Source organism: Brassica napus, chromosome C9 (genome assembly GCF_020379485.1).
Source record: "Brassica napus cultivar Da-Ae chromosome C9, Da-Ae, whole genome shotgun sequence".
NCBI lineage: Eukaryota > Viridiplantae > Streptophyta > Magnoliopsida > Brassicales > Brassicaceae > Brassica > Brassica napus.
Genome location: NC_063452.1, coordinates 31,738,658 through 31,759,806, shown reverse-complemented (window position 1 = coordinate 31,759,806; position 21,149 = coordinate 31,738,658). Strand labels below are relative to the sequence as shown.

Sequence of the window (21,149 nt, the reverse complement as noted above, 5' to 3'; positions counted from 1 at the left end):
AATTGTCGAGGTGATGAAGACTCGCGCTTCTCAATTCCAGGTTGAGTACGGGAATCTTAAGGGCGCTTTCAACTCGCTGGGCGACTTCCGTGAGTGTCGCGGCTCCGTCGGGAGCCTTTGGAAGACGCAGGCGGATGACTACGTTTTCGAGAGGAAGATGGAGTTAATGAAGGGTGGCATGAAGGATCATGCTCACGCTGAGGCGATCATTCCTCCGATCGATGGGAAGATTCAGGGATTATGGGATCCCATCCCGGTTTCTCCTGATACCGTAGAAACCGCGACTGATTTTGCTGGTGACGATGAGGAAGTGAACTTTCCCACGGATGCATTCGGAGCTTCCTTGTCTGGGAATTTTAACTTTGATCTGTGAGCGTTTTGACGGGAAGGAGTTTTTCCCTTTATCTAGTATTTAGCGGCCGAGTGTGGCCTTTGTTCATATATGTCTGGCCGAGTGTGGCCTTCGAACTTTGTATGGGCCTGTTTTGGCCGTTTTTATCGGGACTGGCCGTTGGTGGCTTTGAACCCCTACCGCTACGCGGTTTATATAATGGATGTTTGTTTGAGTTACTTTGTTTCGAGTGGGTTTGAAGTAAACATGAGTTGTCGTCTCATATTTAACTTCGTTGAGGCGTTCAATCTGTTGGTTCGTTCGAGACGTGAGTTTTCGTAAAAATTATTTACGACCTTTCGGGAACGTTGAGATACGAACGGAGAGACATATTTTAGGATCTCGTATCGTTTAGATATCATGTCTTTGAGATGTCTGAGACCAATGCGATGGGTTTAGGGCAAGACCTAAGTTTACTCTCAGTTTTAAGGTTTGTTCGGTGACTAGCCGGCTATCGGTTTTCCTGTTGCAATTTCTACCTGATTCGTATCGATTTAAAGTCCGCGATAGGTTCTCGGCTTATACAACTTGTATGGTACGAATCGAGCATCTTTCCAGAGAAAATTTTTAAGCCAACTGGAAGTGCTAGACCAAAATTTCAGATTTTTTTTTGTAGCGCGCTTTCGTCCTTGTGTTGGACGTTCGAAGATCAAAAGAGTGATCTAATTGTGTTTTTATAAGACGGCTGATGTATTCGTCGGGGCCAATCGACGAACGGAGTGTAAGATTTGTAGTGGTCGCGTTCGGACAATTTGTTCGTATCATCTCGATTTTTAACTTGGCGACGTCTCGCAGTTAGTTCGAAGACTATACGTATATTTTCGGTGCTGAAGTGAGATTTTTGCAAGTGTCTCAAAAAGGACCGACGCATATTGGTCGTAAAAAGTTTCGAAATCTCTATAGAATTCGATTACGATAACGTATCTTTTCCTATGTGAGAGTATACGAGTATACACACCCACTCCCCCCCCCTTTTAGAGAGGGAGATAGCCAAACTCGTCTTTCGACGAGCTGCCTACGTACCCCTTTCGAGGATCAAGCCATCTCGTAGTTCTGTTTTGTGCCGCGAGCGTTTTCACTCGGCGGTTGTTGCCGTGCTGACCGACTTGATCGCGATGATCGTGGCTGGGTCAGTGTTCTATTCCGGATGTTCCGGTTGAGTTGTAGTGTTGGCTTCGGACTCATGTTAAGTTTCGACACCCGAAGCGCTTGCGTCAGCAGACCGAGCGGAGCACGTGTTCGGTCGCTGCGTAACGATCCTTTTCGAGCTCTTGTCGGATGACTCGCGTTTCCTCCGCAAAGCTTTTCGTAAAGAAGAATCTATTTCGAAAAAGTATTTGTCGAAGAAAGTTTCTACGTTTTCTTTTCGGAGATTTGGACGTTAACTTCGTCGCAACCGTTTTCGACCCCAACATGCGCAGAAGCCCGTTTGGTCCAAGTCGACTTAAAGCCCAAGACTTCACCAAATTGCAAGATTACCCCTGACGAGTTTTCACCTAATACTTATAGTTTGCCAACATGTTGGAGGCAAAGTGTGCTTTCTTGTTCCCTTGTTTTCACAGCAAAAGGTTTTAAGGTTTTTCTAGGATTCTAGGAGAGTTGGAGACAAGATCCAGAGAGATTTGTTATTGGAACTCCATTGATTCTTACTTTAATCTCATGCAGTTTTATTATCTATTCCTTGTTGTTATGAATTGCTTACCCATGTGTGAGTAGTTCTATTGTTAGGTTTAGGGTTCAAATAGGTTATGAGGGATTAACCCTAACTATAGATTGCTAAATTGTGATATTCATCATTAGGATTATCATTAATGCATGTTTCTATATTAGCTACCTAGAACTTGCCCTAGGAGTTGTAGATACAAGTGATAACTTGCATCTCACCATGAATCCGTCCTAACTGAGCTAGAACTACTAGAGTAAGGCGAAAGCTGATTTAGAAAGCCTAGTGAGCATAATTCATCCCGTGCGTAAAGCTTGACTTAATGATCGTCAATCGAAATTCCTATAGAATAATCGATCGACAGCGAGACACTTGTATCGATCGATATTCCTCTAGAATCATCGATCAACCTTAAAGTCGTGTCAATAGACAAACCTAGAAAGCAAATGCCGATCGGTTTGTGGTTTAAGAGCTTGAGCTCTATAATATCATGCATACAACTAATAAGCACCTATAGGATTATAATCTTGATTACTTGAATAGAAACCCTAAGTCTAGCTACTTTAATTAATTGTCTTAAACCCAATCAATCAACCGAGCAACTACCTTACTCACAACCTGCTTATTTACATTTTAATCATAACCAACCTAGCTTAATCACCATGATTAGATCTATTAGGTTCCCTAACTCTTTGTGGATTTTATCCCTAAGTACTACAACTGAACGTCTTATTTGAGAGAGTAATTCACTCCTTAGGGTAATTTGAGTGAGATCACAGCGTCGGAAGCATTCACAGGAGCCAATTGTCCCTCTTTTGCTGGTGAAGCTACCTTTATCATCTTCTCCTCCTCCTCTCGAGCAGTATACTGCGTGCTCTTCAAGTTACTCTTGATCTCCCCTTTTTCAAAAACATCCTCACGAACAGAGCGTAAAGGGCTCCTCTCTCTTCTTGTGTAGTGTCGACCTCTATCCTCGTGAGAGTTACTCCTGGATCCTTCCGATCTAGAACTTCTATGCCTTGAGTTTCCTTCTTCCCCTCTGTTAGTGATACAGTGAGGGGACGATCTCTTGCTCCCTCTATCAGGGACCCGGACCCATTTTATATCATTCTCCTCAAACATCTTTCCTTTTCCTTTACCATGATAACCTCGTTGCACTCTATCATTCTCATGCAGCCCCAGCTCCCCATTAATCACCACACATTTATAACTCCTCGCCCGGTCCTCTTTCCTACTCGCAGTTTCCTCCCTAATGATTGATTTCTTCTCTGGCTTGTTTGGATTCAGAGGACAATAGTCCAGATGATGACACAGGCTGAATCACATCTCACAGAAACCAAACAACTTGTCGTATTTTAGGGTGACCAAAGCCTCCTCTTCCTCATAAAACTCACCCCCCTTAAAGTCCACCGTCGTATCAAAACATAACTCCTTGAGCCCGTCTATCACCACACGAATCTTACCGGAGTCAAGATCCACATCCGTCGTCTCTCCTATGGCATCACCAATACTTTGGAAGGTGGACGAAGACCAGAACTCAGTTGGGACCCCCACGACCTGGATCCAGAATGGAATTTCCGAGGGATAGCTTCTTGTCATCCGTGGTTGCCATCGAGCTAGTGAGATCATCCAATAATCAAAATGGAATGGTTGCTTCTCCAACACGGCCACAATATCCTCTTCTTTATCAAAGTGAAACTGAAACTTGCCTTGTCCCAAGTACACTCCAACAACAGATTCCTCCACATTCCAAATCTTCGGTAGCATCACAAGCAGAGACTTGAGTTCTTGTGCATCCGGATTCATACAGCGCCCAATTAGACACCTGGAGTAGCTCTAGATCAACTCCGAATTGTCGAAGTGAGGTACCGAGATTTTAAATCGCTTACGGTTGCCCTCACCAGTCTTCCCCAAAAGCTGACCCTGAGTCATTTTTACAAGAACCCAAAGAAGCAAGACCAAATGCTTAGTATTTTGGAATAAAAGAGATGAGATTGTAGTGATAAACATATGACCCACAGTTCTCCTTTTATAGTTAACTCCATATTCCATCGCATCACCCCAATATCCCATATCATTTATTCCAAATCTTGTGTGATTAATCCAGAAAATCAACCATCGGGACTCAATCAACCAAAGAGAATCCATAATCCTATCTATACTTTCCAAAACTCCATGATAAATCCACACCAGTAACCATATTGTTCCTTCGTCGGGTAGAACGAATCGTATCAAATCCCAATCCTTTGATACGATCAAGAGGAATCTCGTTTTGAAATTAACGAATGGCATACCTCTCAGATCTTCAAATTGATTCACTGATTGACGTTTCACGTTTCCATTCCATTAATCTTGATAATATCCAGATCGGATCTCTCCCCGAGATTTCTCTCATCCAATAAACCCATAGCAAGTCGATTGCTTCCTTATTTCCGCAAAACCATCGTCGCGTACAGATCTCCTTGATCTTGTTCACTTGAATACGATTCTCCCATCGCCGAATCAAGCCCGAACCACCCGGATCCCATCCTTGAAACTGCATAGATACCCTAGATTACGATCGCCATCGCCGTCGCCATAGAAAGAGAGCGTTTTTACCCCATTTAAATTATTTTAAAAAATTTAAATCATTAGGTACTTTAAATTTTTCAAAATCCAAAAACAATATAATATATTACATATAAATTTTAATAATTTATGGCGTATGTCAAAATACCTAAACTTAACATATAAATTGGATTGATTTGAATATTTTGATAGAGAATCAATAGATATTTTTAAGTATTTTTGGTGTTTTGAATATTGTTTAGCTATTTTAGACATTTACTTTTGATTATTTGTATATATTTTCAAGTATTTTGGTGAACGTTAAAATATATTATATATTTTGAATATTTAATATAATATTAAATCTGAAAATAATAAATATATTTAGGTATTTAAATCTATTTCAGATATATTCGGGTACCCGAAATACTTCAGATCGGGTCGGGTTCAGTTCCAGTTCTCTAGATACCCAAAATTTTGAACCTTTTCAGATATTTAACCAATTTCTTTTCGGGGTCGGTACTACTTTTTGGATCAAATTTGGTTACGTTCTTCAGAGTCGGGTTTTATATCCAGCCCTAGCTAATCTACCTCAAAAGTGGTTTCTTGAATTAATCATTCGGTTTGGGTCTTCAGATTCAGGTTTTTTTATCTAGCCCTATTTAATCAATACTATTAATTATTTCATCATATACCTCAAAAGGGAATGCTACAAATTGGTTCTTTTATGTTTGAAGTTATGTAAAAGCTACATTTTTAGCACCAGAAGTAGTAATGTGGTTATTCGGTTCATAAACGTCCTATATTTGTTTGCACTTACCCAACAGACTGACAATATAAGTGACTCTCTTTGGGAACCAAATAAATACATTCAATATAGTAACAAATGCAATCAAAACCAAAAGACAAATAAGAAGAAAATTGTGTTAACTTAGCAAAGCAAGTTCTCAGAGCCACATGGGTTTTTTTTCTTGACAGTCGCTAGTAGTTTTCAGTTCTAACTAGATCGTTCTTGTACTTCTTACTTCTCCACCACTCACTCAAGGTTGGTACTTGTAATGTATCCGCTCCTCTTGTTTGTCAAAAGTTGAAAGCTTTCTCTTCAATTCCGATACCCAACCACCACTAATCCTGCAACACAGACAAATTTATATAATGCTGATCTGATCAATTCAGAGCTTAGAGTTGATGATACCAACAACGCTTTTTTCACCTTCTCAGTTTTCTGGAGCTGGAGTTTCGTCCTCTTCAGTCATTATCTCAGACTCAGATGGTTCCTCTTCATCAGGTGGCTGCAACCCTTCTTTTGCATGCAACTTCACAAACTGTTTGCTACGAGCTAATCGGATTGGTCTTCCCATGAAATCCTGCATATGTTAATATATCCCACATTCAGTTCCATTCTAAATAAGCCAATCAACTCATTATATAATTACGATTAGAAACAAGCCATTAACTTTTCAGTTCTACAATGTTGGGATTATGGCCATATTCTTTTAAAGTGTCTGCCCACATAACGGCTCACATCCTTTATATTTGTCTCAGTGATGCATAAAGTGTCTAAAGCCTAGAAATATCGGGGGCTTCGGACCATTGATTGTCCCTAAGCTCAACTGGTAAAAGAAACAAAACCAATACTTTCTTGGACTTTGGTATCGCCAAACTGATAAGCTTATTATAATGGTTTAAAAGCAAATGGATGCATTATGATTTGGAGTAGCTCAAATGTGATCAGAAACACACTATATCTTAGAATAATTAAATGATTATCGTGTAGAGTAGTAGATTGGAATTACCTTTCCTTGGAACTCAAGGAGCGCTGCATCGGCCATTTTCTTGGTTTTGAAAGAGACAAACCCGTAACCACTAGACCTCCTTGGATTTTCATGGAATATAACTTCAGTGGACACAACGTTGCCAGTGTCAGCATCAAAGAACTCCTTAAGATGCTTGGCCCTAGCTTCAAATGCCAAGTTTGCAACAAACAAATTGAACGTAGGCACCGGCGTAGGCTTCTCACGAGGAGCATAAGTTTTCTTCTTTTTGGCCTTTGCATAGGCTACCTTCAAACGACGACCCTCATATTCCTATAAAAAACAACACAACCAAATTAGAGAACTATATCAATGATTCTGTCTCAGTTTTAGAGATTGAGGAAGATGATGCAATGTTCATAAGATTCAAGGGAAAACGAAAAAAGAACAAAGAAATAGAAATGGACCAAGAAGCAACAACAAAGACAACCTTTTGAAGAGCCTAATAGAGAAACACAGCCAAATTAGAAGAACATGTCCGAAGAGAATGCTAATTGTTGTTACTTACATAGGATTCGAGAGCTTGAAGAGCTGATGCAGCTTCTTCAGGAGAAGCCATTTCAATGAAAACCAAACCTCGATTCCTTTCCTTCTTGTGCATAGACATCTACACAATCCAAAAGGAAAAAGAATAATAATAATAATGATTTCAAGGTTTGGAAAAGAAGAAGGAATTGAGAAAGAGAGACCTCAACGTCGACGACACTGCCGGATTTCTCGAACAGCGACCTTATGTCTTCGGGTGTAGAGGTCCAAGGAACGTTTTGAGCAATCAATCTGGTTTTGGAAATCTCTTCCGAAGAAGAAGGCTCGAGGATTGGCTCCTGGGTAGTAGCGAAGGAGTAAGAGGTAAGATTTCTGGGTTTCGCTAGATGGAGACGAGATAGTGAAGGAGTAGACCATGTGAGAGAGAAATTGGTGAGCGAAACTCCGGGATTAGGGGTTTTTTGTTCAGATTTGTGACCTAGATATTGGAGGGAAATGGGAGGGAGACGAAGAAGAGCCATTGGAGCTTGAGACAGTTTTGGATAAGAGAGGGAGAAAGGTACGATGCAACTGGGTTTTACTTTTATTTTGGGTTTGAGCTTTAACGACGTCGTTTGAATGTACTACCTGTTATTCAAACCATTTCCTTTGGAGAGCCATGATCAATTAACATGTACTAGTTTTTCTTGCCCAGTGGTCAAAATAACTTTTCATAAAAGATATTTTTTATAAAATGAAAAATGAATTTATTGATATTTAAAATTTTTATTTACCAATTATAAACAAAATAAAAATTTATAAAAGATTTATGATTTAGTTTTTTTTATTTGTTTGACATATGATGTTCTTAACATTAAATTTTAAAGTATTGCATCACGTTTAATTTCAAATAAACCCAACAATTAAAAAGTTGAATAATTGCCTATTTATGTTAATTTATGGATCTAGGTATATTTTTGAATATGTAAATCTCCATAAAATTTTGAATTTTAATTAGAATTATTTTAGTCTTATATTTTTTAAAATACACTTACATTTATTTTTGAGAAAATATACATATTTATACGAAAGTGGCTAACTTTTTAGGGCAAATCTCTAAAATAGCACATTTCTAAGTTTATGTCACAAAAATAGCCCTTAAAAACTAAAATGACCAAAATAGCATTTTATCTTTTGAAAAATTTAAATTTTTTTTATTTTTCAAAATTTGAAATCTTATCCCCAAAACCACACTCTCCAACTCTAAACTCTAAACCCTAAACTCTAAACCCTAAACCCTAAACCCTAAACCCTAAACTCTAAACCCTAAACCCTAAACCCTAGTGTCTAAATTAATTTACTATTGGGATATAAGTGTATATTTATCTCTTTTGATAAAAACATTAAGTGCTATTTTGGTCATTTTTATTCTTAGAAGCTATATTTGTGACAAAACTTTTTTAGTGCTATCCTAGTCATTTTCTCAACTTTTTATACTAAGTTAATGCAAAAAAATTATTCTACTTGCAATTAACAATAATTGCAAGTATAACCATATACATACATAACATATCTTACTATTCAATTTTGGATATCAAACGGACCTCTAAAGAAAGTAATTTTAATGTGGCTGATTTTCTCTCTTTTACAATCAGTTTTGCTACTGCTCTAGCTAATTGTCTACCGTTATGCATAGTCGTGCCTAAGGGTATGTCGGCTGAATTTTTTATCAATCAAAACCCCTTCTCATATTGTACGAGATTCTTCCGAAGCATATGACTTTCTGGATGTAGATGATGATATTTATACGGATGGATCTTATATATATATCGCGTAGAAGTATGACACGAGTGAATATATAAATATCAAAATATGTGGTTTAGCTTATGTTATGATCTTATACATCCTAGGTCTTCCCGTTCCGTCATTTGACTTATGTTCTTCATGTAACATTCAATGAATGACTATAAAATTCCATAGATACTTCCATATAATGCCATCAAAAAGGAAATCATTAGCCATACGGGCTAAGTCGCCTTTTACTCGATCCCACAACTTCTGAAGAAAAAAGAGCTTTCATTCCATCTGATCATTGAGCTTGTTTTTGGATGCATCTCAAATAAAGCAAGTTTGACTTCCTATACAGTAACAAGTGTTGTAAGATCTGGGATAATCAATTTAGTGATACTTATAGTTACATCCGCCAAGCATCATCAATATCCTTTGCATTGAGCGTTTCAAAAAAGCGCCTGAAATAATTAGTAACAATGGCTATCAATCCCTTTTCATTCTCCACCATATTATCTGATTCGCCGTAATCCAATTTTTAGCACGATTTTGCTTTGTAAAAGCATGAAAAAATTCGATCTATCCCCTTCTCACAGCCAAAAGATTATACTATTTTATTTCTAAAACATTTTCTTAGGTTTAAGAGTTTCATATAATTCCTTTAAAGTTGTTGTTATTTTCTCAGTTGTGACGTCGAACTTCCATTTTTTTTAAACACCTCAGCTTGTTTTTTTGAACATATCATTTTGTCTCTTTTCACTGACTCAAAGCTCTTCAACAATCACTGACTCATATTCATGACCGGTTTAGAGCATAGGGCAAGGGGGCGTGGGGCTGGGGCCCAAGTATTTTTTAACAAAAATAATGTTAAAGAGAGGTCCAATTTTTTTTAAAAATAATTAAGGATAAGGGCCCAAAAATTTAAGTTGCCCATAAGTATATGTAAAAAAAAAAAATTGCCCAAAGGCCCATATATACCTTGAGCCGGCCCTGCTCATATTCATACCCAAATCGCATCAACAATAATAACACATGGTTCCATGTAAATCCGGAAAAAGGAAAACTAAATCCCCCACCCCTAGCTAGTAGTATAAGTTTTGGAGGCTTCACATTTTTCTTAGTGAAGTTTTCTATTAGTTAGTAACATTATTTTCTAGTCAACTTTTGATAGCAATACATGTTGGTAAGTAGCTTCAGAGAGGCGACAATGTAATCCAAACCTGTTATTTTTTCCTTTCCTACTACTTCAAGACACATATTGATAATACAGAGACATGTTTGATTAATTGTCATTACTTCTTGTTGATCCTAGAATCTGGCGAGTAATTCCCCACAAGTTATAGAGTATTCTTGCTGATTTCTGGACTGCTGCTGAACTCAAGCTTCTTCTCAATCGGACTGCTCATCATCTTCAGACTCTTTCTCTTGTGTGACTGTAACATAAGAGCATCTCTAAGTTAGATAAAATAGTATCCGTGTTTAAGATAGATAATCCACTACTGCTTTTCACTTTGTGGCTTTTACCTTTGCAGATGCGCTTTTGTGACTTGTCTCAGCAGAAACAGGAGGGCTTTGTTGCCTTAACAACTTACGATTTTCTTTATCCAGCTTTCGGTTTTGCATGCTCACAAGTTCTGCCTGTTAAAATTTATAGGTTAAGTGGTATAGTTTCAGAACAGGAGAGTGTGTTATGGTGGTGTATTATATTACCTCTTGCTTGGCTTTAACGAGATTCTGGATAATGCATTCCTTTTCTGTTTCAAATTTATTTGCCTTTGACACCAAAGACAGAAACTTTTGCGTTGAAGGCTTTAATCGATCGCACCTGCTCAACAAGGCTTGGCAAGATAAGTCTTGAGTGTTTGCTTCCAAGAAGAGACTATTAGACACAAAGTGTCCCATGGTAGTTGGAAGAGATCTTAAGCAATATATAAAATATATGAGCCAATCCATTTATCACCAATCGGTTTTAGGTTGGAAGCCCATCTAGCTTAACATGGTATCAGAGCCCGATCCACATCGATCCAGTCCAAAGTTGGCTCATCGATCCTTGCCGAACATTCTGAGATTGACGCTCGAAGAGCCATCATCTCGAGGGGGCGTATTAGACAGAAAGTGTCCCACATCGGTAGTTAGAAGAGATCTTAAGCAATATATAAAATATATGAGCCAATCCATTTATCACCAATTGGTTTTAGGTTGGAGGCCCATCTAGCTTAATAGAGACTCCCCACTGTATTTTCATCTTTGCTTATGAGTGATCCCAAAACTGAATCAAGCAAATCTTCTTCTAATAATGGTGTGCAGTTGTCAACCTTTTGAGGAGAAAAATAACACACATTTGTCAAATCTTTCTCTGAGTTGATGAGGAACACAAAGATGTTATATTTCCATATGAAATGATAATAAGTACATGCTGATAGATGCACCGACCAACTACTATGTTCACACTAGCAGATCTTTGTAAATGATATAAGTTGCTACACCTGTTATTCGTAAGTAACATAAACCCTCAGGAAGGATAAAGAAAAATAAAATCAAGAATTGAACAAGCAATCTTTCTAGAAGCATATACAAGCCAACATCTTACAACGTTCTGTATCCACTTCCAGGAAGCGGGAAACGACTGCATAAGTGATAAACCAATCTAATATCCCGAACTGGAAATCCAAAAGATATATTACGTTCAGCTAGCAAAGCAGTATGGACTGACAGATAAAAAATGAGCTAGAAACTTAAGGTGGACTATGGCAGAGTGTATTTTTCAAGTGCATCAATCAGATCATATCTACAATTTGAAGTCTTTATGCGAAGCAAAACATCAATAAGGATGTTATGAGAACATCAATGCTCAATTGTTAGTAGAGGAAATAGCACTTAAGAAACCATTCCAGCCTAACCAAAATCAAGACAATCACTGTAGACCCAGTGGGTAACAAAAGGCATCTCTTCCAAGTGCATCTACAATTTCAAGAAATCATAAGGAAAACTTAATAGACAAACGATTTCATCCATAACAGCCTAACCAAGAGATAGATCTGTAAGTACAGAAAGAAAGAAATCTATTTTTTTATAAGAAGAAAAGTTCTTACTTGGTCAATCTCAATTTCTCGCTTACGAATCTGCAATTCCTCAGACATTCTTCCAATTTCGTCTACCAAATCACGAACCCTAGCTTCTGCGTCTCTGGCTCTCTCATCAGATTCATTCCCGAATTCCATCAATGCATCACGATCTTGATGACAAAGCAAGCACTCTCTTTCCCATTTCTGTTTCTTCTGAATTAAGTTATCTCGCTTCGCAGTGTAAGTTTCAGAAAGAAAATAAACGAATTAAGAAGAGCGTTCAGTGTTTATTAATAAAGTACACAAATCCTTCTTAGGAGGGTTCGGAGAGAGGGTTATTTTATTATTCAGGTTATTTTATTATTCAGGTTTGAGAAAGTTTGGGTAGTCAAAACCGTAATAAAATAACCAATAAAACAAAGTGGCCATTGGAAAGACCGAGCAGTTCTATCTAAAAGATCAGCAGTTTCATTTTGCTCTCGTGGGATATATGATAGCTTGAAATCTTGGAATCTTCTCTTCAGTCCTTTTATCTCATTCAGCTCTCTCGAAAAATTCGGTCATGCATGAGGTTCCATTATTATCTAGGTCAAATTTTTACAGTTTGTCTCAAAAAGATGAAATATCGAATGATGTGGCATGATGTCCATTAGCCAGACTAGCGCTTTCAGCTCTGAATGCAAGACATATTATCTTTTTCTTTGATTTCTTATACCATGAGTTGTGTTTGTCCATATCTATCTTTCCAGACCCATCCACAACCATTGAAGATTGATATAGAGGCCCAAGAACTATCCACCATCCATATATTCTCAAATCATAAGACTTGAGATGCTATTAGTGGTGTTGTATCAACCCAGGCTCTGGCTGATTTGCCATTAACCATGCTTGGCATTCTCTTTTTGTATATATGATTAGTTCAAGTGGGTCTCTATCTATCCCTCTGAATAGTTTATCATTCTTTGTTTTTTAGAGATACCAAATTATCCATGAATAAGGGTCTTTGTTCAGTTTTGGATCTTCAGTAATATTCTTCCTCCGAAAAGATAGTCCATGTTAGTATATATCATGGACACATGGAATATATCAAGATGAGACGGTGTAACCGAAAGAGCTCATGCTTGAAATGCCGGTGGACATTGAAAAATAGAATGAGTTACTAACTCATCTGGACTGATGTAGCTCAAATTACCCTAGAGAAACTCTCTCAAATAAGAGATCGATTGCAGCACTTAGGGATCAAATCCACATTGAGTGTGGATCACACAATATACTTAGTTTTAATGATTAAGCAAGGTAAAATATAGTAAGCAGTAAATCAAACAAAAATATTAAAATCGGTTGTAAACAATATGAAAGGCGCTCGATCCATGGAATTCAAGCATGTTATCAGAACTCAAATAAATAGATGCTAAGGGTTTAATTAAGAACAGTTATAGAACTCGAATTCAAAAGTAAGCTATTACGCTCTCGCTGTAATTTCTATCAGATTCCTAAATTATTAAACGTCAACACATGTTGTGGATCCAATATTCTAAAAAAGCATTAAGTTCAAATTCGATATGTTCACTAAGTTCCTAGGCCAACTCTCGATGTGTCTATTAACTTAGCTCATCAAGTTTAAATTCAGGTATTGATTCCACTCTCGGGTTTCCTAGTTAATTACTCTAGAAACAAGCAGTAAGAACAATCTTGTGAAGGATGCAGTATAGTTACCCTATCAGCTCTATAATATAAGTACATCAAAACCCAAGAAAACCCAAAATCTAACAAGTAGACTACTCAGACATGATCATGCAAAACATATCAATAAACTAAATGAATAGCATAAAAATATAAGAGTAAGAAATATTGGAGTTCCAATCAATCTATAAGGAGTCTTATGATCTTCACTCCAAAACTTCTCTAAGTAAAATAAAGCTTAGCCTAAAAAGTGGATAAAATAAAATATATAGGTTAAATCAAGTCATGGGATCTTCTTGCAAATAGTGGAAACTTCTGGGGGAAAAAATAGAGTCGGCCTCGTGAAACCGCTTCTGTGTCGACCGACACCAAAGAGGTGTTGATCGACACTCTCTTGAAATATCAACCCTGACTTATGTTTTCTTGCACAGCTACCCTGGCTTCTGTTTCTTGCACATCTACGGGTTTTCTTCTCTTTAATTTCTAAATGGCTCCATGATTTTCATAATGCTCCAAAACCGTACCTAGACCAGAAAAACCTCAAAACAGTCTCGAAACATAAGATAAAGTGTCATGTCCCCGATCCTGGATAGGATCGTCTGGACGGACTGCGGTGCGAGGAAACGCACCAGTAAGGTCATATGACCTAAAGACAAGTATATCATGGCCTGAAGGTAAGGTTAAGGGCATCAGGAAGCTAAGACATAGCTAATCCAAGAAGGAGACAAGCTCAAAGGAACTGGACAAGCGAGCTGGTATCTGGACAAGATCCAGGTGAAGCTCGATGAAGTGAGTGATCAGAATGGATCATGGGGAAACTAAGTCTAGGTCTGGAAATTGACCAAGGAACTTAGAAGGATTGAAGAAGATAAAGGAAGCAAGCTGGACACAGTGTATAACAGCTGGGCGATGCAGTAAGCAAGCTCGACCAGCTAGGTGAAGTGTAGTGCAGCTCGGTGTAGCTCACTGAAGTGTAGGTCAGCTCCCTGAGCTGGATGGTCTAGCTCACTCAGCTGGATCAGCTGGGGATCAGCTCAACTCAGCTGGACTGAGTGTTCAGGTGTTGGGCAGTTGGGCCGGGTCTGGACAGTGGCCAGGCCATGTGGATGACCCATGTGTACCAATGGGCTGGAGGGCTCTTGTGGTTGGGTCATGGGCGTGGGAAATCAGTCTGGGCCTTGTTTGGACTTGTCCAGGAGTGGATTGGCAGTTCCAGGGCGTGTGGTAACTGCCATAGGCGAAAGGGTGCAATCTGTACCATTGATTAAATCAATGGCCAGAAATGATACCGAAGGGATGCAATGGTTAAGAAGTAACCATCCCTTCTCCTATATAAGGAAGGCAAGTCCGTGCCTTTGCAGGCACGCCAGGGCTTCCTTTTACACCCTGAAAAACAAAGAATCCAGAGAAAAATACAGAGAGTTGGTCGGATTTTCAATCTAAGACCCATGGTGGTGTGAAGGCCATAAAGAGACAGTTTTGGGGCAGATCAAGGGGGAAGTTGAGAACGACCCTCTGAACGGTTTTGATCATTGTTAACAACACTCAAAGCCTTATCTGGAGACTGTGAACACACGCAAATGGTGAGGAAAGGAGGGAGTTGGCCGGAATCCATTCCCAAGGGCCAATGCAGCCTTAAAGGGAGATTGGTGTGGAAAGCAGTTTCATGGGAAACAAAGAGGGAAGTGATGCACGACCTTTGGATGGTGATTGATCATGGATGATCATGTCTAAGGCTTCCTCTGTGTCTTGGAAACACACGCATTTGGTTAGGAGAGAAGGGGGAAGGCTTGACTCCACTCTCAAAGGCATGAATAGCCTTGAAGATGGATGCAGTATAGAAACTGGTTTCATGGAAGTTCCATGGAAGGAGCGATGGGCACGAATCATGGTTAGATCTTATCAATACTGGGAGTATGTGATAAGGGTTTGATGAAGGCGTGCTAGGAGGAGCATGGACGCCCCTGATGAGGTAACAGGTGGGGACTGCAGACCCTTGGACATAGTCTGGTACACTATTGGCTGATCTGGTCCTGCAGTTACACCTTACTCTGTTTTATGATTATTAATCATATTATTTCTTCTTCTTATGATTGAGATTGATGATTAGACATAGCAGCACTGAATCATGGCTTGGCCGGTTCAGAAGAACCCTCCATGGCCTTGGTTTGGCAGCTAAGTCCGGATCTCCTACTTCCTGATGGATTTATGGCGATCTGACTTTGGAATCCTCTTAGTGGTGAATTATCATGAATTATCATGGTATTTGGGGATTTTTATCTGATTGATTTCGAGATGGTCAAGGTGGCCGGTGGGGCTGTTCTAGGTCAAGATCCATAGGATCGAGATCGGTTCTTGGAATTCTGACTTGACCATTCTCTTAGTTAAGATTTATCATGAATTATCATGAATCCTAATGAGTTTTTAGGGATTGATTTAGAGATGGTCCCTTGGGCCGGTTTGGCTGATCTTGGCCGAGATCTATGGGCTGGAGGCCGGTTCTTGAAAATCTGATTGGACCATTCTCTTAGTTATGATTTATCATGAATTGTCATGAATTTTAATCGATTTTTGGAGCAGGTTTGCTTGTGGTCGAAATTGCACCTGAGAGCATATTGGGATCAGATCCTTGTGTTAGGATATCTGATCATATGTTTGTGTGCTGGAACATATTGTCACTTATGATATTGATCATAGGAATTGCTGGTTATCAACCTTGGTGTTGGTAAGGCAGGCCGTGTGTGATCTGATCATGGGCAAGGATGGACGACCTGATCCTTGGATGATGGATCAAGGTGTCTGATCTGATTGATCAAAGGATGCACCGGTGGTAAGAGCAACACTAATCAGGTTCAGTGGGACATGGTTCCATGACTGATTAGGAAGTATGAAGACTCATCAGTTCTGAGTCATGTGGGGTGGTTGGTTGATTGACTCAGGATCTGATGGGCATTGTTAGTCCATGAGCTGGACTTGGTATCATAAGTTGATAAGGCAAAAAGGATGTGGGACAGTGCATGAGCCGGTAAGGGCCAGATGCATGTCCTTAGCTGTTTGAAGACTTCTCAAGGGTTACTTATGTCTGTGGGGATGGTTGGCTGAATGACTAAGTACCTAAGGGAGTTGTTTTATGTGTGTAAAGGAGCTGGACGCAGTATATGGCAGCTGGCCATAGCTCGGTCCTAGCTCAGTTCGAGTGTGACAGCTCGATCAGCTGGTTTATGAGTTCATTCAGCTAGAGTAGCTGGGCCGATGAGCTAACAAGCTCTGTGGATGTTGCAAAGGTATGATCTAGCAATGTTGCATTGATCTAGATAGAATGGTTAGGGGAATGGAACCTCAGATTTGTATGCCTTGATTTGGGTTCGGGATTGACCTTGGAGCTAGCTGGTAGTTGAGTATACTAACCATTAGCCGAGGTGATTCGACCAGACAAGTATTATATTGGTTATAGACCAATGGTTAAGTAGATACTATTCCGCTGTGCATAAGTTGAAAGGATCTAGCTAGGGAATGACTAAGGTAGTCTTGAGCTAGGATCTTAGTTAGCCCTCGCCAATGGGCGATATTTTAAATAAAGGGCAAAATTTTTAGAGGTTCGGTCCGGGTATGGACTGAGCGACGTGAGGCATCGACTGCGGCCTAGTCGGCCGGGATCGGGTCTTACATAAAGACTCTATGAATGACTTATACCATAGCCTAATAGTGGTAAAAACCATGGTATATCAACTCCTCCATACTTATCATTTGTTTGCCCTCAAACAAACATTGAATGAACCAGTGAAAGAGGTATGAAAAGTAGGGACTCACGAGCTCTTTAGAACTACTACCAACACCTCTACAATGTTGCAACCAACATCAAATCAGTCCCAACTTTAGAGGCACTTATATGTACTTAGCCTTAGGTTAGTAACCTGACCATCAAGTCCAGATCTTACTAGACACCATGTGACATACTCCTATACTAACTTCATTTCTAAGATAAATGTGCATGTTTTATCTTGGGAATATGGATCACCAAACACATGGACTCTTAAACCAGCAGGTTTCTAAACATACATGTAGTCTTTCTGATTTCTTTCCTCCCTCTAGAATGTAATGTTTGAATAATAGTAAGTTTGATTAGAGAATAATCTAACAAAATAAATAATTTGTGATTATTAATTTAATATTTATTAATTCAGTAGCACAAGTTGTAATTATTAGGAAGAATGAACGGTTATCTCTAAAAGATACTTCAGTTTTAATAGAGTAGATATTTGACAATATAAATTTATATGTTTTGAAAAATATTTATAGTTTATATTTCGTATGTGAAATGAAATGAAATAATAATATACATGAATATATAAAAAATTAAAGGATGTATGTCACGTTTTAAATAGATCTGTTTAATTTTATTGTAAAATTAGTTAAAGAATAATCCGGTTAGAGAATAGTCCGATTAAAGAATAATAGTAAGTTTGGTCAGAGAATAATCTAACAAAATAAATTAGTTATGATTAATTAATTAATAGTTATTAATTCAGTGGTTCAAGTTGTAATTATTAGGAAGAATGAATGGCTATCTCTTAAAAGTACTTCAATTTTAATAATATATATTTGAAAGGACTTTTTACGAACCCCCCCCCCCCCCCCAAATTAAGTTTATTACGGGTAGAAACCCATAAACTAAAGATTCAAATAGAAAAACCCCAACCTTACTTATCTTAATGAATTGGACCCTCCGTTTCTTGTCCCGTTAAATTTTGAAAATCTTTGTTTACTTAAACACAACGTTTAATGAATGCGAAAAATGACCCGACTTTTAATAGTGTTTCAAGTGTTGTTTCTAACTTGTTTTATGGCAAGAATTATGACCTTCATTGGGTTTGAAGAGTTGTTTAATTACATACACTTTAAGACAATATTTTTCTGCACTTGTTGTTGGATGAAGCAAGAAACATGATCCTTTAAGACACATAGCAACAAGCAATATTATTCGTGTACCAAAACATGATTAAGACATGGTTCTAATGATCATAAGTTGAGTTAAAACAAAACACCAAAACATGGTATATCATGGTTCAAACACCAAAACACCAAAACATGATTAAGCCTAGTTAATTTGAAACAACAAAACATGGTTTTAAGAGTACTAAAGTGAGCCGAGTTCAGTGGTTGTTTCTACAAGTTCAGTTGTTGTTTCTCCTAACTCGGCTGACTTGCCGAGATGAGTGGTTGTCTTCCGCTTCTTAGATGGTATTCCTACTCTCATATTTGGTGGCTTAGGCACAAGAGGAAACTTAAATTTGCGTTTGTTGTGTCTAGTTTGCCGACAATTACTACATGTCTACAAACAAAGAACAAGTTGAATAAAGCCCAAACAATAAAAGAGATATGAAGAAAACAAAAAAAAATGTTACCATTACAATGTTGGCATGATAGGAAGGACATTCAGAAGACGGTTTGGGTGGATTAGGCGGATTGACTGGCCCTTGCTTACATGTCCTTTTGTTATGACTGGACTCTCCATAGTTAGAACATTTCACATATAACAAGCATCACTTACCCATGTTCAAACCAACAAAAAAGACAGATATCTAGATATAACAAGCATCACATACCATAATAATTTCTGTGGAAGCGTTTCTGTTGGCTCATCTTGTGTTTGACTTGGTTCACAACATGTTCTTTCACTTGGTTCACGGATTCTTTCATTGTTTTTAGGTCTGCCTGGCATTATGAAATAAATTGACTAGGTTCACAGTTTGTTATTTCAGTTGTGAAATAAATTCTTGGCCCACTCGAAACTCAACTCTGTCCTCATCATCATCTGAGTCTTCACTGTCAAAATAATCATCCCTGTAAAAGTCAGTCCATTCATCATCACTCCTCGGTTCCTCTTCCTCTTCTTGTCCTCCAATGAGAACATCATCAAGATAAGGATCATCAGCTCTTACAACAAAAATATTTATGCTTTCAAGTTCAGTTGAGGCGTTCACCATCTCCACGACATCTCTATCATAACATACATCTTTCCTACTCTGATCTACTATTCCAGACGAGAAATAAGAAAACTTATTCATGTTCTCCGGAAAACCGCCGCTCGTGATCATTATTTACTTTCAACATTCAAGCATACTGAAAGTTGGTTCTTCAAAATCAATCCTACAGGATCTTGTTTCACCACCATTGTATGTTCCATCTGCTACTCAGTATCCCCCAACGTGTAAACAAATATAAATTCTTCGGTTTACAAAAAAAATATCAATCAAACCAAAACACATAATCAACCCTATGAAATAACAAAAAAACAGATAAAACTGAGATATAGACAAAAAAAACTTACCAGTTCATCCTCCAAGCGAATCCCAGATCAACTTTTTCACTTTCACTTTTTGAATTCGAACACACAGGAATCAGCTTCTCGATCTCTCTCACCTGACTTTTGCCTCACGAACTCACCCTCTCTCGAACTCAGCCGCTTTCGAATTCTCACAAGAATCCAACTATACTCAAAATCCCTCTCTTTCGAAAAGTAGGGTTTTCCTTTCGTATCTCTCCCGACAATTTGGAGTTTTTCTTACGACACTTGAAGATTAAAAGTGAAACTGGTAAATTACATGACATTTTATGTAAACTTCTTGTTGTTTTATAAAAAAAATTGTGTTGTTTTACGATCTTCCCAATACGCTACGTTTGGGTTTAACAGGAAAAATAACGGAGGGGGCAACTCATTAAGATAAGTAAGTTTGGAGGGTTTTCTATTGAATCTTTTATTTAGAGATTTCTATCCGAAATAAACTTAATTGGGGGTGGGGTGGGGGGGTTCGTTAAAAATCCTATTTGAACATATAAATTTATATGTTTTAATAAATATTTATAGTTTATATTTTGTATATGAACTGAAATAATAATATACATGAATATATAAAAATTAAAGTTTGTATGTCATATTTTAAATAGATCTGTTTAATTTTATTATAAAATTTAGTTAGAGAATAATTCGATTAGATAATAACCCGATTAGAGAATAATGTTAAATTTGGTTAGCGAAGAATCTATCAAAATAAATTATTTGTGATTAATTAATTAATTAATTAATAGATATTAATTCAGTGGCAAAATTTTTAATTATTAGGAAGAACGAAAGGTTATTTATCTCTCAAATGTACTTTAGTCTTAGTAGAGTAAATATTTTTTATAAAAATAAAGCCCAAAATTTTGTTCTTTGATTTAGGCAACAAAAACCTTTGGACCAGGTGGCGTTTGATCTCGTGTAAAGTTTTTCAGCCTAGGCTAATATGTTGAGTTCGATAACTCATTTGGAAGTTATGTGTCATCTGCAAAATTGTTTTTTTTTTTTGAACAAATTAATTTTTTTTTTGAACAAACTGCAAAATTGTTTATGCATGTTTTTTCTACACAATCCAATTCTGTTTTATTACTTTGTCGCAAATTTCTTGTGTCACGCAGATAATGTATATTTTTCTTTCCTGGAACCTTTTTCTTAAACGGTTTTGGAGTTAGTTTAAAATGTCACTGGTGACTTCAAATAAGAGGATACAGTACAATAATACATAAACACTACGAGAAAACACAATTTTAACGACGAAAATTAACGAGAAAAAATGGTCCTCGTAAAATTACGTCTTTTTTACGAGTATTTTACGAGGAAAAAACAAATCAACGTAATTTCGTCGTAAAATAACGACAATAAATATTCGTCATAAAAACGTCGCAAATTGACG

At 37.8% G+C, this 21,149-nt stretch overlaps 2 protein-coding genes across 2 annotated transcripts; both read right to left on the bottom strand.

Moving 5' to 3' along the window:
* Positions 1–5,430: 5,430 nt before the first annotated feature.
* LOC106422136 (RNA-binding protein CP33, chloroplastic) lies at positions 5,431–7,537 on the bottom strand. The gene is made up of 5 exons (XM_013862962.3): positions 7,105–7,537; positions 6,924–7,022; positions 6,398–6,688; positions 5,815–5,968; positions 5,431–5,732 (listed from the first exon to the last, which is right to left on the bottom strand). Exons 1-4 carry the CDS (start codon positions 7,420–7,422, stop codon positions 5,819–5,821), a joined length of 858 nt encoding a protein of 285 aa, XP_013718416.1. The 5' UTR covers positions 7,423–7,537; the 3' UTR covers positions 5,431–5,732; positions 5,815–5,818.
* A 2,468-nt stretch (positions 7,538–10,005) lies between these two features.
* LOC106422115 lies at positions 10,006–10,570 on the bottom strand. The gene is made up of 3 exons (XM_048767846.1): positions 10,379–10,570; positions 10,193–10,306; positions 10,006–10,101 (listed from the first exon to the last, which is right to left on the bottom strand). Exons 1-3 carry the CDS (start codon positions 10,568–10,570, stop codon positions 10,006–10,008), a joined length of 402 nt encoding a protein of 133 aa, XP_048623803.1.
* Positions 10,571–21,149: the final 10,579 nt, after the last annotated feature.

Excerpts from the sequence above, each read along its gene's own strand:
- LOC106422136 (XM_013862962.3), bottom strand. The coding sequence starts at position 7,422 with ATGGCTCTTCTTCGTCTCCCTCCCATTTCCCTCCAATATCTAGGTCAC. Across the intron at positions 7,023-7,104 it reads GCAGTGTCGTCGACGTTGAG|ATGTCTATGCACAAGAAGGA; the intron begins GTCTCTCTTTCT and ends TGGATTGTGTAG. Across the intron at positions 5,969-6,397 it reads TCCTTGAGTTCCAAGGAAAG|GATTTCATGGGAAGACCAAT; the intron begins GTAATTCCAATC and ends TAACATATGCAG.
- LOC106422115 (XM_048767846.1), bottom strand. The coding sequence starts at position 10,570 with ATGGGACACTTTGTGTCTAATAGTCTCTTCTTGGAAGCAAACACTCAA. Across the intron at positions 10,307-10,378 it reads TCGTTAAAGCCAAGCAAGAG|GCAGAACTTGTGAGCATGCA; the intron begins GTAATATAATAC and ends AAATTTTAACAG. Across the intron at positions 10,102-10,192 it reads ACAAAAGCGCATCTGCAAAG|TCACACAAGAGAAAGAGTCT; the intron begins GTAAAAGCCACA and ends CTTATGTTACAG.